The 17,499-nt window shown below is 39.7% G+C and overlaps 1 protein-coding gene across 2 annotated transcripts in view; it reads left to right on the forward strand.

Moving 5' to 3' along the window:
- Positions 1-17,188, forward strand: part of Slmap (Sarcolemma associated protein) — a 30,468-nt gene extending 13,280 nt beyond the window's left edge. For both annotated transcript variants that reach the window (XM_034975930.2, XM_069503681.1), the window contains exons 4-14: positions 930-1,064; positions 2,023-2,157; positions 3,467-3,685; positions 4,554-4,703; positions 5,478-5,579; positions 6,794-6,946; positions 7,549-7,636; positions 8,292-8,390; positions 9,185-9,294; positions 9,843-10,067; positions 10,406-17,188. In XM_034975930.2, coding sequence (XP_034831821.1) covers positions 930-1,064; positions 2,023-2,157; positions 3,467-3,685; positions 4,554-4,703; positions 5,478-5,579; positions 6,794-6,946; positions 7,549-7,636; positions 8,292-8,390; positions 9,185-9,294; positions 9,843-10,067; positions 10,406-11,086 — 2,097 coding nt within the window. In that variant the 3' untranslated portion in view covers positions 11,087-17,188. The remainder of the gene's footprint in view (positions 1-929; positions 1,065-2,022; positions 2,158-3,466; positions 3,686-4,553; positions 4,704-5,477; positions 5,580-6,793; positions 6,947-7,548; positions 7,637-8,291; positions 8,391-9,184; positions 9,295-9,842; positions 10,068-10,405) is intronic.
- Positions 17,189-17,499: the final 311 nt, after the last annotated feature.

A 17,499-nucleotide genomic window follows, 5' to 3' on the forward strand; every position in this document is an offset into this window, starting at 1 on the left:
ATCATTTACGTAAACTACGTAAACTTTACATTATTGGTTTGTTTACAATGCACCTAATTAATTACAACCACTTTGTCTACGATAATTGTTTCACCCAAATGAGGTAATTTAGAAACATTAAATCTAATAAATACCTTTTGTAGTTCCGTTTTGCCAACCTGTACCTAATACATAAATTATCACCTACCTCTAAATAAAGAGTTAATAGTATGCTCTTCTCCTACTCAGCAAGAATTAGCGAATATAACATCTAGTAAAACGGACTTACACCGTCGCAGTCTAATTATTATAAAAACAATATTTTTGACTATGAAATGAATTAATGAAATTCATAGTAAGTTTGTAAGTTCTATAGCTCGAAAGACATAGTATGTACATATTTAGACATTACATCAAGCTTAAAATTAGGTTGCGTACCTACCTACATAGTTTCAAGTGTTTAGACTGAATGAGATCGCCAAATTGACGAACAAAGAGGATGGAATACCAGACTGAGTCGGCGATTAACATCGATGTAAAGCGAACAGATGAATCGTGAAGTCTTTGACCCCAATCCGATTTGGTTTAAATGCCCTCTAGGGGTCTTAATTAAAATGCTCTGCACAGAGTACCTACCGTATTGAAGTTATGATGACGTCATGATACGTACATCTTTTTCTTTTTAATATTGATAAAAAAGGACGGAACATGAATTTTGCATTTAAAGACTCTAAAGTTTAGTGTACGCTACTTTAAAACCGACTGGCTGTCACGAGGTTTGACACCTCTAGAAATCAAATTTAAAACTGTCAAGCTGTGTCTGTCCTTTTCATATTTCATTAGCAAGAAGTGAATGCAAATACTCTAAAATTTAGTTGTGCTCAGAATCAATACCATTCCCTGCTCAAAATATTTGTAAACAAATGTGGATTGTTTGTTTGTTTGTTCAGGACAACCAAAGCAGCAACGGCACGTTCGTGAACAACAACCGATGCACGCTGACGAAGGAGCCTCACGAAGTGTTCTCCGGGGACGTGGTTCAGTTTGGCATTCCTGTTGTTGAGAATGCCGGGATCGCGGATAAGGTGACTGCAACATCTACTACCTTTATCTTTCATCAATAGCGATGTTTTTGTCTTAGACGATCTACTGAATTCGCTTACCTAATTCTGCCCCGAGATGAATTTTCGTAATGGTAATCCAGATCGCCATGTCACTAGAAGAATGTTAAGGGTTCCTTTTTTCCTTTTGAGGTACGGAACCCTAAAAATTTAAAAATCTGATTTACTGACTTCTTGATTACCACGGCAGAATTAGTAAGCAATTTGACAAAGAAATGTAATATGTAGGTATGTACTTTTTCTTATCATCGATAAATAAATAGTTAAACTATCTCTCAGAGATAGATCTACGTGCTCAGTACGATGTACGTGTATAACTTATCTGTTTAAAAATGCCATCTAAAATATTTTTTCTGTTTAATTTTAAACAATAAGCAATACCTTATATTATATTTAATCTTATTATAATGTTATTATCATAGAGGAAGTATGGATTACATTGTACAAGTAACGACATAAAGCCTGGAACAATTACAAATAGAATAGAATAGAAATATTTTTATTCAAATAAACTTTTATAAGTACTTTTGTACTATAGTACTAAGTCTGCCAATCCGCACTTGGCCAGCGTGGTAGACTATGGCCAAAACCCTTCTCACTCTGAGAGGAGACCCTTGCTTTGTAGTGAGCCGGCGATAAGTTGATCATAATGATGATGATGAAGTACTTTTGAATCGTCAAATGCCACTGCCAATCTACCACTGCTTCGAAATGATTTTCCTACCGAGAAGAACCAGCAAGAAACTTGGCGGTGGCTCTTTTCAAAGATTCGATTTACAATATTATACCATGAATAAATACAAGCTATTGTAATCCTGCGCGTTGCTGCAACGAGTTGCAAGTCATATCCACGCTCTTTTATCATTACATCATCTTTGATTCAAACTGAGCCTCTTTTAAGGTCAAAATTGTACGTTTTCAGAATACGTTTCCTCCGGTGGTGGCCCTCCTTAAACTGTTCCATCCGGACGGCAAGGAGGCAAAATCGTCGTTCAACCCCACCATGACAACACCACTCAACCTCAAAGAGTTATATCAGCTCAATAATTTTGTACAGGTAAGGTGTTCGAACTATAAAATATACTAGCTGATGCCCGCGACTTCGCATGGATATAGGTTTAAAAATCCCGGGGGAAGTCTTTGATTTCCCGGGGTAAAAAGAGTAGCATATGTCACTCTACAGGTCTTTAACTATACCCATGCAAAAATCACGTTAATCCGTTGCTCCGTTGCGACGTGATTGAAGGACAAATCAACAAATCAACAGTCTATAAACCAACAAACAAACACACTTTCGCATTTATAATATGGGTAGTGATTATGAACTTAACTGTAGATGGTGTCCGAGACTTCGTTCGCGTGGATTCAGGTTTTTAAAAATCCCATTGGAACTTGATTTTCCGGGATAAAAAGTAGCCTATGTCTGTTCCTGGGATGCAAGTTATCTGTGTACCAAATTTTATCAAAATCGGTTCAAGGAATTGACAGTGAAAAGCTTGCTGAAAGACAGACTGACACAGTTTCGCATTTATAATATTAGTATGGATAAGCCTAAATACTATTTTTTGTCAGAGTATGCCCAACAGATTAGTTTTAGACATAATATGTGGGTTCTTATTCATGGGCCTATTCAAAATTAAAAACTACATACTTGTTAATAAGTTGTTCGCTTGTGTGTTATTGTATCAGAAACCTTCCCGTAATTGTATAAATGGTATAGGGACACATAAGGGTCTAACAAACAAAGATACATTTATTTTTATATTTATATTTAGACAATAGAGATGATTACCACTCACTATGTATGTTAAAATATAGTTTGTTAATGAAAAAATGCTAATTATTTCAAGGTTTTAAATGTTTCCTTGACTAAAGATTAGTTAAATATGCAAAAATTATTATTAGAGCATTAGTGCGTTACTATCGCTACAGAAATCTTTAAAATAACTTAGTAATATGTTTCTTAACAGAAAATCATTAATTACAAAGAATATTTTTTAACCATATACATATATGAGGGAGATTTCTTTGGATTCCATTCCATATTCTAGCAATGCGTATTAAAAACGAGGAAGTTTAAAATCGCTGTCAAATTTTATCTTTGACTAGTTCATGCACGACTTCGTGTGGACTACACAAATTTCAAACCCCCCCCCCCCCCTACCCCCTTAGCGGTTAAATTTTCAAAACTCCTTTCTTCGTCATAATAAGACGTCTACGTCATAATAGCTATCAGCATGCCAAATTTCAGCCCGATCCGTTCAGTAAGTAGTTTGAGCTGTGCGTTGATAGATCAATCAGTCAGTCAGCTTTCCCTTTTATATATACATATTATATAGAAGAACATTCCTTGGTTGCGTTTGCAGGAGGCAGTCCAACGTGAAGCATCACTGGAGACTCGGCTTCGTACGTTGCGCGAGTGCGTGGAGCGAACGCGCGCGGAAGCGGCCGCGTCTTGGGAGATGTTCGTGGGCGAACAGCGCCTGCTCATGCGCGTACACACATTGGAAGCGATGCTCGCAGCCGGGAAGCACCCCGACCACTACCACGTCGCGCAGCTGCTGAGCGATAAGAGGAACTACCAGGTAACTGCCGGCTGGTAACTCTAGGTTATAGGTAAACCTTCTGATCGTCTGCGGGACGCGGGGCGGGAGCGCGCTTAACCAATCAAACATCAGTTAGTCTGCCGCTGTTCGCCGGGAGTGACTGACGTCAACGCTGGTTCGCACGTGATATTATTCTATATCACGTGCGAACCAGCGTTCACGTCAGTCACTGCCGGCAGACACTAACTGATTGGTTAAGCGACGAGCGTGCAGCGACAGCGGTTTACCTTTAGTAATATTTTACTAGGTCAGTCTTTGAGAGAGATGTTCGTGGGCGAACAGGTAACTACGGGTTGGTAGCAGTATATATTTGACTAGACTTCAGGGCTCAACCGCGTCGTGGAAGATATTCGTGGGCGAGCAGCGCCTGCTTATGCACATGCACACATTAATTTGATAGCGATACTGGACTGCGGGGAAACATCCTAGTCGCTATAGGTAGATTTTGGAGTTTGTGTGACACGAGTATAGCGCAATTGTACGCAGTGTCGCGTGTCGCGGTCGTTCATCAATTCAAATGCTCTCCATGTATTTCTATACAAAGCAGCACACAAGTTTTGCCTCTCAATTTTCGCTTGTCGAAATGCTAGCTAATGCCCGCGACTTTGTACGCGTGTATTTAGGTTTTTAAAAATCCTGTGGGAACTCTTAAATTTTTCGGGATGAAAAGTAGCCTATGTGCTTCCCTGGGTTGCAAGCTACCTCTATACCAAATTTCGTCAAAATCGGTTGAACGGTTGAGCCGTGAAAAGCTAGCAGACAGACAGACACACTTTCGCATTTATAATATTAGTATGGATAATTTGAGCAATTTTACCTCTTTAATAAAGTGTGTGTATGCTTACAGGAAGTGGCGCAAGACAGCTTGCGCACAGCACACGAGCAACGACTGGCCTTAGAGGAGTCGTTGGAGCGGCGTAGTCGTGAAGCGGCCTCGCTGCATCAGCAGAACTACACCCTGCGCCAAGCGGCCACCAACGCGTTGCAGGAGTTGCAGGTGGGCTACAACTATCTATTTTATCTTGATCTATTTATTCTATTTAATCGTATGGCATTTGAATACGCTTTCTGGGGTTTGAAACATAATGCGGACGTGAGCGACGCCGACGGGGCATCCCACAATTTGATCTATTTGGAACATCCTTCCTGCATCAGTTTTCCCCTCCAATTATAATATGGTTGGGGTACCTTCAAGTCTCGAGAGTGAATAGGCATCTTCTAGGCAAGCGCACTCCATCTTAGGCTACATCATCACTTGCCACCATGTCTGATTGCAGCTAAGCGCTAGTCTATAAGTTAAAAAAAAACGCACTTTGACTTTGCTCAGACTTAATATACTTTTAAAATGAGACGGCGTTATATAGCTGGCATAAATCAGACTCATTTTAACTGAAACTTAAGTCTGAACAAAGAACGCGCCTTGAACCTCGAATTAAAGTTAAGATAGAGGAATGAGTAGCATACCTCTTCTAGGTTAACCTGCTTCCACATCGTCTCTTACAACCCGGTGAGACCGCAGTCAAATGAACTTACCTGTTAGAGCTAGCGCGCAGCACGGAAAATTTCCGTACGTTTTTTTTCCCCGCAAAATCTGTGAACTATAGAACTACGTAGAAGCGCGCGCGGAATTAATTTCGCATCGGATTTTAATAGATTAAAATTCAAATTTGGGGATCTTAAAACGCACCGCAACTCACCGCACAGTGGTGCGCGCTAGCTCTTTCATCCTGCGGTTACTAAATGGGTATTGAATATCAACTTTTTACTGCAGAAACTGGCAGCCCGCTGCGACCGAAAGATGTGTGCGGCGCGACTTGCTATAGCGGCCGCAGAAGAGCGCGAGCAGACGCTGCGAAAACATCTGCCGCTTGCCGTAAGTATCTGTTCAGTTGCATTGGGAGGCCCACCCCATCTATCTACCCACTAGGTAGCGGTTTATCGTTGTTTATCGTGAAAATCGGTACATATTATTTTATTTACTAAGCAACATGATATTTTGGTAAATTAGCAGCTACATTTTTCTTTTTTCTGAATATATAAAAGGAAAAAAAAGTGACTGACTGACTGATCTATCAACGCACAGCTCAAACTACTGGAAAGATCGGGCTGAAAACCAAGCAAAGAGCATAGATAGATAGATAGATAGAAATACTTTATTGCACACAAAAAAAATTACATAACTATTACAGAAACTTAAACTAACAAAATTATTGTATGCAAAGGCGGCCTTATTGCTCACAGCAATCTCTTCCAGGCAACCTTTGGTGAAAGGAGAAACTAGATGTGTTGGATAGTACTTACACGCAATACAGAAAAAAAAAACGAAGTAGTATAATATTATATAATATAATTAACTATTTCAGTAATACATACATAACTATCATACATATACATAACTATTATAAATATTAATATATATACAAAATCCATAATAGAAATATATATATATATATATAACTACATACCTACATATATTATTATAATAGACATACATATTATACCTATGATCGAATAAATTAACTATTATGGCATCGATAAGTATAGTTCTTTAAGACGATTTTTGAATATGGGCAAGGATTTCGAATCCCGGATATTTTTGGGCAGAGCATTCCACAGTTGTACAACATATACTGTAAAAGATTTCCCGTAGAATTTTGTGCAGTTACGTGGGGTTTGGAGTTTGTTATCTGTGGATGATCATATCTGTTTGTTTGTCTAAAAATAATGAATGTCGAAGAATTAGCATCTACCAGGGCTACAGAGTGAACTAGAGTGAGGGAACTCTCGGTTTGATGCTGAATTGACGATATGTCAAATATGGAGACATAAATCAAAGAAAAATAGGGCTACTTTAGGGCTACCTGCGTCAAATTTACCAACGTTTGACGCCTGCCAATGACGTCGAAGCCTCGATGTTTTGTTAGAAGGTCCCCGACTGTCGTGAACTGTGACGGTTACGAAAACCTACCGTATACGTATTCTGACTCACACTTGACCAGTTTTTTATTAACATGATGTTTGGCACATTGGTGGTTATATTTTTGAGTTTAGAAACTTCCATAAGCTTTTTATTTGTTGATATTTCAGTACTCTGTTCAAAACGGGGAAGCAAAGATGCTGGTGGTCTCGACCGACAGCAACAAGCTGCAAGAAGCGAAGCGTAACGGCTCACTTGAAGACGCCATCCGAGCGTTGCCAGACTACATCAAACTCTTGCTGCCTCAGAACTTGCTGAACAAGGTATTGCAGTTTGTGTATTGAATTTCTGTACTCTGTCCAAAATAACGCAACGAAGACGTTTGTGGTATTGACTGACAGCAGCAGACGCCATCCGAGCATTGCCCGACTACATCCAATTCTTGCTTGAATTATATATTGAACTAGCTGATGCCCGCGAGTTCGTACGCGTGGATTTATGTTTTTAAAAATCCCGTGGGAACTCATCAATTTTCCGGGATGAAAAGTAAGCCCCGGGATATAAGCTAACTCTGTACCAAATTTCATCAAAATCGGTTGAACGGTTGGGCCGTGAAAAGCTAGCAGAGACAGACACACTTTCGCATTTATAATATTAGTATGGATTTTACCGTCTGGTTAAGAGAACAACAGGTTTCAATTGTACACGAGTTTTATAAAAATAAAAATAGCGAGCAAACGAGCAGGCCGGTCACCTGAACTGCCGGCGTTAATCCCAGATGTAGCATAATAGACATATATATAACTATTGTCCTACATTAAATAAATAAATTTTGACTTATTGGCAGTCTGGTTAAGAGACTGGAGACAGGGAAAGTAAAATTCCTGGTGTTGAGTTGTTAAAAATTTTGTGTTACATATTTCAGGTTGGTATAAAAACAATATCAGCCGAAGGGAAGTCTGCGAAAGAATTCGAGTTGATACTGAAAAAGAACAACATATACAATGCAGAAGGTAAGTGTCTAAAATTATTGACTTTATCAAAGAAAACATTATGTAAAATTCACAACTTTGTTCGTAAATATTTCTCTTTTAACCTCTTTCAACCTTAATAGGTTTGGTATCTGTTTCAAAGATGCCAACTATCCTGATTCCAAATTTCATCAAAATCGTATCAGGCGTTGAGTTGTGAAAATGGAACATAGACATACTTTAACGTTTAAACTATCGTGAGTGATTTCCATTATATATAATATCTCACACGGCTTTACTCACGTGTTAAGTCGACGTTAGCCCGACTAGTTTCGAACCCATCCGGGGTCCTTTTTAGGGTTCCGTACCTCAAAAGGAAAAACGGAACCCTTATAGGAACACTTTGTTGTCTGTCTGTCTGTCTGTCTGTCTGTTTCAAAGGGAGTCAGTTCGCGCACGCATCGCGGTTAAGACTAAACACATGAGTAAACCCGTGTGAGATATTACATAATAGACATATTTTGGCATTTATAAATTACTGATCAGACAATTCCAGCTCTGCTGTTTTTTTTTAAATCCATTATTTACCGTTATAAAGAAAACTTCCAAAGCTCGAGTATCTCTACGTTAATGCGTCAGTCAGTTAGTCAGTTTATCCTTTGATCTTTATACATTAGTATGTATTTAAATGTTACAGAAAAGCAGCAAGCGGAGGAAGGCGGCGTTAGTGGCAGCGGCGAAAAGACCGACGAAAACCTCTGTACTGACGACGAGAAGAATTCGCGACTCAACCACGGTAATTAACTGATATAAACAACAGGTTTTCAATTCAGACTCTGTTTTATCAATTTGGAGATAAGCTTTTTAGGGTTCCGTAGTAGACGAGGAACCCTTAAAGTTTCGCCATGTCCGTTCGTCTGTCCGTTCGCCCGTCCTCGGTTAATCTCAAGAGACTATTAGTGCTAGAAATCTGTAATTTGGCATGGGTATAAATATAAATCACGCCGACAAAGTGGTGAAATAAAATTGTGATAAATAATTTTTTTTAGGGTTTACACTTTTCTTCTTAGTATTGCTGAAAGAACGGAAAACGAATAAATACTATAAATAGTGCTACTCTAGAAATTTAAACACTATGCTCAAGACTGGCACTTAAAGTCACGAGGTTTGACAGTTTTAAACTAAGTTTGTCTGTCATTTTCTTATTACATTGGGAAGACAAAGATGTGATTATTCAAAAATTTAGCTGCATCTAGAATCAGTACCTATATTAGGCATGATAATGAAATGATGGCGCCGATTCTGTTGTTTTTCTCTAAACTAAATTTAGAGTATCTGCATTCTTTTCTTTTCAATATTGCTAAAAAGGGACGGAGCATGAATTTTTCATTTAAAGACTTAATTTCAGTGTACTCTATAAATTTAAACAGTAGGCTCGCGACTGGCAGCTAAAGTCAGGTGGTTTGACGTCTCTAAATTAAATTTAAAATTGTCAAACTGTGTCATATTACATTAGTAACAACAGGATGCAAATACTCTAAATTTAGTAGTGCTCAGAATCAGTACCATTATGTTATTTTTTGGTTTTAGATGCAGGCCACGAAAATATGGAATCTTTGAGCCCGTTGGACGGCGATCTGTGTCCAGATAATAATGCCAACTCTACGTACACTGAAGCTGACTTTAAGGATGACTCTCCTGTAAGTGTTATCCATTCATTTATTACGAGCTGATGCCTGCGACTTAGTCCGAGTGGATTTTGATACTAAAAATCCTGTGGAAACTGTTTGATTATCCAGGATAAAAAGTAGCCTATGTCTTCAAGTAAATCCATGCAAAAGTTAGGTCAATCCTTTGTTCTGTTGCATTGTGATTGAAGGACAAACCAATAAACCAACAAACAAACACACTGGCATTTATAATATCGTTAGTGATCTACATAGTGGTAAATTGTTCGAGCATGCTCTAGCAGTGAACGAGTGAGAATGATGAGGCGGGTGGACGCCCCGCAGACCCGCACGTCACCCGCGCTCGCCCGCACTGGTTTAGTGGGGGCTGTGCGGGTGTGCGGGGCGTTCTGCTCCTTTGCCCTCCTCGATTGCCATCTCGAGCTGTCGCATACTATGGGCAGGTAAGGTAAAAATAAAAGACTTATCTGGTTAATAAGTGTAATTGTTATGGCTTTTTAATCATTTAAATTTGGTAGGACTAGAGTTACAATCAATTTTATTATGTTGCATTATTTCAGAGCAAAGCAGGCGTCGAATACGCGAACGTGTTGCGCGTGATGGCGGGACTCAACGAGGAGATCAAAGTGTTGCGAGAGCGACTCGCGGCGTCCGCTGCGGAGAACGAGCAGCTGCGCGGCGTGCGCGACGAGCTGCTCGCCGCGCAGGAGGAGCCCCGGGCGCCGGCTGCCCCAGCCTCTGCCGACGACGCTGCGGCGTACCGAGCGCGCATCGCGGAGCTGCAGGTGCGAACACTTTTATTTTATTCTTATTTTATTGAAGCACCAACAGAATTTCACAAAAAGAAATACATTATTTAAATCCTAGAAGCCAGCTTATTATACAATTCCAATATAGGCGGCTACAGCATGCAAATTCAGACGGATAATATTATATATACAGTTGCGAGGAGGATGAGCTCAGGGCACAGGCTGCTGCAGTATGAAAGCGTTCATGTAGAACACCAGAGTACGAAGATTCTAAAGTGTCTTTCCCGTATCCTTGGTGCTTTTAAATAGTCAAATCAGTCTTACATTCGTTCGGAATAGTTTTTTAGCTGATTAATCTATTTTGCTTGTTACAGGAGCAACTCTCGCGGACGGCCGTGGCCGGCGAAGCCAACCTCGCCGAGATCCAGCGGCTAGCGACCAGCGCCGCCGACATGCAGGCCGAGCTCGCGTTCCGGCCGACGCGCGCCGACATCGACGACCTCACCGCCGTCGTGGGCAAGCTGCGCGCCGACGTGCTCGCGCGCGACCAGCAGATACAGCGCTTGCAAGCCGCCGCGGACCGACCGAGGACCACCGCCGACAAGGCCGTCGACACCGAGGAGATCAGCCGAGACGACGAAAACATCGACGCGAAGCAGATATCCGCCGAAATCGACGAAATGTTCCGTCTCGACTACGACGAAGACGACGAGGAGACCGACTCCGTCGCCACCGAGATCAACAAAGACGACAGCGACAAGGACATCGAGCACACTCCCAACACGGAGAGCTTTATCACCGAATACGTGCGCCTCGATGACGACGAGCGGCTCCAGGTGACCATGCAGAATGGCAGCTTGCACGCTCTGGAGGAGGAGCTAGTGCGGGCCAAGGAGAGGTGGGCCGAGGTTTGCGCGGAGCGAGCCCGGCTCGCGGCTCAACTCGCGACACTCCAACGCAAACCTCTTCGACTAGACCTGACCCACGCGGTAGCGCTAGCCGTCCCCGTCCTGTTCGCCTGCCTGTACTATCTCCTGCTGCCCTACATCTCTTGATGGACGGCCACGTGGGACCCGCCCGGGTACGCGTAACCCCGACGCCCGCCCGCGACGCCGACGCCGCCGACGCTCGTGGACGAATAAAGTTCAAACTTTTGCTCACTACTCTTCTGTAAACTTGACGATTCAGATGCCACTTTCTAAACTTCATTTACTGTATTTGCGTCTTTTTCTTACCAGTTTTATTAGAATATAGGTCAGACAAGCCTATTTTTATTACGTGTAAATTAATGTTATGTTGCATACTAATTACTGTGCGATTGAAGTCATACATTTTATATGGAGACACGTACAATAGTCACAAATCACAACACAGTAAATTGATTGCACCGTTAACTTTGTGTTTAAAGTGATCAAACTTGTAGGGTTTACAGTCTAAAATTCGTTTTCCGTCCTTTTTTAACAATATTCAAAAGTAAAAGAAGCAAATACTTGAGATATAATTTAGAGAAGTATCAACAGAATCGACATTTTTTTAAATTATAAATAAACTTGTTTCGATTTTTAATATTCAAATGAGGACTAAACTACGTTTGTATGGAAAGCACTGGGAAGCGCGCTAAGGTTACTTCTCTTAGGCTGAAATTTATACAGACCACTTTGCTTTGACTTAAGACACTGTTAGAACGAGACACCATTATATCGCTTGCATAAATCTGCCTCGTTCTAACTGAATCTTAAGTCTGAGCAAAGTCAAAGTGCGCTCTATAGATTTCAGCCTTAATATAGAATGTGTATGAAATAGCTACTGTGACCATTCGCCGCCAGGCATCAGCGGCGTCGCGGTGGTCGGTGCGTTGTTGAAGCATGTAAGATACTAGAGCTGTTTCTGAGGCCTTAATGAAAGTTTTCAAGTTGACTAACGTGACGTGTGCGCACATCTGTCATTCAGGCTAGAGACAAAATTTGTTCGTTTGCTTTTTCTTGTGTGCACGTGTGCCATTCATACATGTGCATGCATCGCCAATTTGCGCGTCAATTGGGTATTTGACTCCAATTTTTTTATTACTTTATTATAAACTAGAATAAAAATAATGACGTAAACTGAAAAAACTAATTAAATCGATCAAATAACAAAAAAGTTACAAACATTTAAATATTTCTGATTAGACAGAGATAGCGATACAGCAGTTTGACGTCACACCTACTAATGTCATAGTAGCTTCGTGCGGTTTCATACAAATTTACCACAAAAAGATTGTCTTTTGTTTATTTGTGTATGTGCAAATCGTGTATATGCGTACAAAAAGCAAACGAACACGACTAAATCTAACGAAATTCCGCGCACCCTAGACGGGTCATTGCAAAGTCCGAACTTTTGCTGGCTACAACTCTTTTTCCTTAGTATATTGATGTCCAATATCACACTAATTTTGAAAACTTCATGGAACACGATTATTATTTGAGGTAGCCCCTTTTATAGATAACTAGCTGATCCCCGCGGCTTCGCCCGCGTGTATATAATATAGCCTATGTCACTCAGGAAGAATGTAGCTCTCTATTGGTGAAAGAATTTTTAAAATCGGTTCAGTAGTTCCAGAGATTACCCCCTACAAACAAACTTAACGATATTACCTCTTATAATATTATTAGTATATTAGTATAAAAGTATAGATAATTTAGTCCAATAGTTCACACAGATTTGGCAATAGCCTAATCCATACAAATCTCCGTAGTAATATTATAAATGCGAAAGTGTGTCTGTCTGTCTGTCTCTCAGTTAGCTTTTCATGGCCCAATAGTTTAACCGATTTTGATGAAATTTGCTACAGAGTTAGCTTACATCCCGGGGAAGGACATCAAGGGTACTTTTTATCAAAGAGTTCCCACTGGATTTTTGAAAAACCTAAATCCACGCGTACGAAGTCGCGGGCATCATCTAGTAATATATACCTAAGTCAATATCCATTCCAAAATACGAAAGTGTTCTTTTCTTATATATCTATTATTTTCACGGCCGGCGTTACCGACTTTGACGGAATTTGGTACAGATACATCCCGAAGGCGAGCATGGTTAATTTTATCTCGAAATATTAAAAAGCTCCCACGGGATTTTGTAATAATCCATTTAGGATAATAATATTACTTACGTCATATTGCGGTGGAAATCTGCTAAAGATCCTAGCCCGGACAAACGTCGTCATTAGACATCTCCAGTTCATTTACGTAACTCCGCTGTCACGTTTACGGTTTAACAACTTGAAAATGTATACTTGGGGTCTATAAAGCTAGATTTTGGACATTCAACTGCGACGCGTAACGTCGTTGTATAGAGACGCGTAGTGACAGTCATACCGAATTCCATCTATCACAACGGAAACAAAGATGTCATCACACAAATATGGTAGATTTGGCAAATTTGTTTCTATAGACTAGATAAAGGTTAGGTATAGGCTACGAAATCTAGTATCTAAGGAAATGTAAATCAAGCTCAATAATGGCACCACGCAGAACGTACCGCGGTAGGCGGAGCTTATCAAAATCATTCGAAAATATACCACCGATGCCAACATGACGTTGAAGCGACGAAAATTCTCAATGCGTTATGGTTCCTTTAAAGTCGTCAATTGTATGAGAGTTACATTTCTTTAGATATTGTTATTCGTAGGGTATAGGTATAGGAAAATAAAAAAATAGTTGTCTTCAACAAATGTATATTTAAAAAATTACGAGTAGGTACAATGGTTGTGTTATGACTTATGACAATATTTGTTTTTGTATTACGTTGCCGAATATTTCTATACAAAACTGTCAAGTCGCGAGTCTCGTGTCGCGGTCGCTTGCCCCGAAATCAAGCTTCAAAGTGTCAGTATCCTATCGATAAATATAAATTTGTTGTTATATCTGCCATAATAAATAACTTGTACATTTTTAATCTTAAGGCCTAACGACTGTCTTGAGTTTAATAAATAAATAAATATAAAAATTTATTACGTAATATTGTCGTGCGAGCTTTTGTAAATTTCCAATCGCACGATTTATAGGTGGCGAAATAAATATCCCCTTGTTGAATTGTGTATTTTAGGTGACGATGTAGTCTAAGAGTTGACTTCAGATTCCATGTGATTCGAATACATAGAAAGTTTCATTGATGTGACTCAGTATTTTTGACTCTTTGGCTGTAAATAGAAATTCACATTAAAATGTATTCGATGATTGATAATAATTAATTTGAAGTATTCATTGGCCTCTTATTCTTATCGAGAGTTACCTTTACACTCTCGTCGAGAATACACTAGCTAGACAGAAAGAAAGAATTCCTAAACTTTTATACCACTTTTTGCTTTTTGAAATTCTTCTGCAAAAATATTAATTTTATATAGATACTAGGGACTGATTTCTTCGGCTAAGGTCAGCACTCACATACTACCACAGCAAAGAGTTCGACTCGAATAAACATTGTTTTGTTCTGATTCTGAATGACAACACATGACGGTTTTTCTGTAGATGACGCGCTAATAGGAGCAGTAGCATTGTGGCGTAAGTCAGGGGTAACGACTTCTGCCATAGGTTTGTGAATGGGGATGCACACTGCTAATTTATCCCGACAGGTGGAGCATTAGTGAACTGGCCCAACCGGTTATAGAGATATCATCTTTGGAACCGGCAGCTCAGTATAGAGCTGTCAAACGCCATAATTTTAATTATTGTATGAGCTTTCAGGTATCATCTTTAAATAATTCACGAAACAAATCGTATGTTGTATCGATAGCAACAATTTTTAGCAAAGCTAGCAAACAAACAATGTTGATTTGGGCGTCACAAGAGGTCCGGCTAATGTCAATGACATTAGCTGGACATCTTGTGGCGCCCTCTGAGATCAGATTTACCTGTGGATCCCCATTGTGCCTGTCTTTGTGCGTTCTTGCCGAGAGTGTAATGGAATACTTGATAGTGTGTTCATCGTTATAGTTAAGTAGGATTGTATCGCCGATCGCCGGACCGCAGCTGATGCAATACTTCGCTTTCGGAAGCTAGAACATATCACTTGTATAAATTCGCGCGGTGTGAGCGACGTTGACTCTTGGTTTATAGGGTTGGCAGACGGATTACTTCGAATATTTTGCATTTTTCTAGTCTAAGAAACGACGTAGGTGTGGCACGACACCTGGCACTCCTTAGTGCCGTATCAATCAGCTCTTATAATTATTTTGATTATTTTAGAATTATTTTTCGTTAATTTTCTCTAGTTGCATAGGATAGCGATCTCGTCACATCGGTCGCTATTTAGCGGCGAATGACGTCATTGAAATGTTGTCTATGGAGACAAGATGGCGTATTTATTGTTTCCGTTTTTAACGTTTTTCGACAACGAACTTCGATGTCAAAAGCGCTCTGTAGCGGTGCCGTCTTAGGCCGAGATGTAAAGAGCACACTTTGACTTTGCTCAAACTTTAGATACTGTTAAAAGGAGACAGTGTTACATCGCTGGCATAAATCTGTCTCGTTTATAAATCTCGTCATAAATCTCTGTTTTGTCTCGTTTTAACTGAAACTTAAGTCTGTGTAAAGTGCGCTCTATTAAGTGACTGATACTATCCTAAAAGACTCAGAGGTAGAGCATATTTTGGTTATTTAAAAATTTCATTTTGGGAAAAAGGAACCCTATTTTGTTCATTTTCGAAAAAGGTTAATGAAACCATTGCTTTTGATTGCGAGATTTAGTTATAAAGTATTATAAAAACAGAGATACGGCACTTCATGCCATTAACGAAGCATAATAAAGACAGTAACATACTTATAACATGCGAACCGAATTGAACAGTTTGTTGATTTCAATGAGTGACTGGTCACTGGACTACGAAAACCCGATGCTGCGACTGTTTTTGGGGTTCTATAGTGGCACGGTTCGGCCATGGAAAGTAGTGTTATTTCTTTGATTGGACTAAACAAACGCCGCGTAGAATCTGCCATGTTAATTTATTGTTATAAGTATGTTTCTACACTTATTATTATGTTATGATTTATTCGTCGTACGCACTGGTAATTACTTGGTATACGCAATTAGGAATAATTTGTGTAGCTTTTGATACTGTTGCAATACTATTAAAATGAGAGATTTCTTTGTAGCAATACTCGTAGCTTATTGGGTTTGCTCTACGGTTTCATGATTATTAGGTTTTGTTTAAAATTTAATCTTATTACCTTTATTATACTTACCTTTTTATATTGTTTACTAAAGTAGGGTAGGGTGCATAAGACAAGACCGATGATCAAAAGCTACAATGTACGTTAGGTATCAGAACTTACGGACAGTTCCACATTGTATTGTACTTAGACCTTGTTAAGATAGGGCGAATCAAATCTTCAAATCGAGAACTCAACTAGTAAGGGCTTGCGTAGACGAGGGACAAACGTCTTTCATATTTTATTTCGGTGTTTCGCCGTATTATTAGTTCATCGTGTGTGCTCTGTTCTCTTTTGTTCCATTTTTGTCCTCCGTAGTCCATCGATGCGCAGGCCCCTTAGAGCGTGAAATACGCCAATTTTAGAACTATACGAAATGTAATGGAAGTTACATGCTCACTAACGCGAATATTGAACTCGCCCTTTCTGGGCAAGGTTTCAAGCTGCATATCCACTATATTCGCGCTCCACTTGTCACATCTGCAACTGCTGAGATGATGCCTGCGTATCAGCAAGGAATACGAATAGAAGTGATAGAACCAGTGCATTGTATGCACTGGAATTTGGCACTGTTGCAGAAGCACGAAACAGTGGCGCGCGAATTCAGTGTAGACACATTGGGCTGATGTTGACGTTCTAGGCGCATTCTGATTGGGTGATCGCTGCCAGAGAGCGTTGCGATTCAGCACGACACGGGTACTGGAGTTTATTTGCACCCTCAGCCTTTGAGCATTATACTATTCTGTCAGTGCGGACGCGGCCTTACAGAGGTGGTTTTCTGTCGGCGCTTGTGGTCTGCGAGCTTGACTGGTCCTTCGAGATCGCTTCGCCCTGTGATGTGAAGGCCAATAGATAATTTTGTAACAAAAGTGTATAACTAACAAATGTTTAATTATATCTTTAGAGTAACTGTAACTTTACCACGTTGAATCACTATCTTTAAAAAAATGTATATTTTATTATTTTATTGTTGCACTGATTTTGTTACGTTCAATGTTTTATTTTGTGTTTAGAAACCACCTAATTATTGTAAATAGATCGTATCTTACTCCCTATGTTTAGTTACTCGATGTCGAAGACTTTTGTTTATTTTATGGAGAATAAGGCATTCAATGTGGATGTACTGATAAATTATTATAAAATAATATTGATTTGTTTAAAAATATTGTTTTTCTTGGCCCTCAACTCTTCAATGTCTACAATATGTAATGTAGTGTAAATTTTTAGGGTTCCGTACCTCAAAAGGAAAAACGGAACCCTTATAGGATCACTTTGTTGTCTGT

Source organism: Maniola hyperantus, chromosome 15, assembly GCF_902806685.2.
Source record: "Maniola hyperantus chromosome 15, iAphHyp1.2, whole genome shotgun sequence".
NCBI classification, from domain to species: Eukaryota; Metazoa; Arthropoda; class Insecta; order Lepidoptera; family Nymphalidae; genus Maniola; species Maniola hyperantus.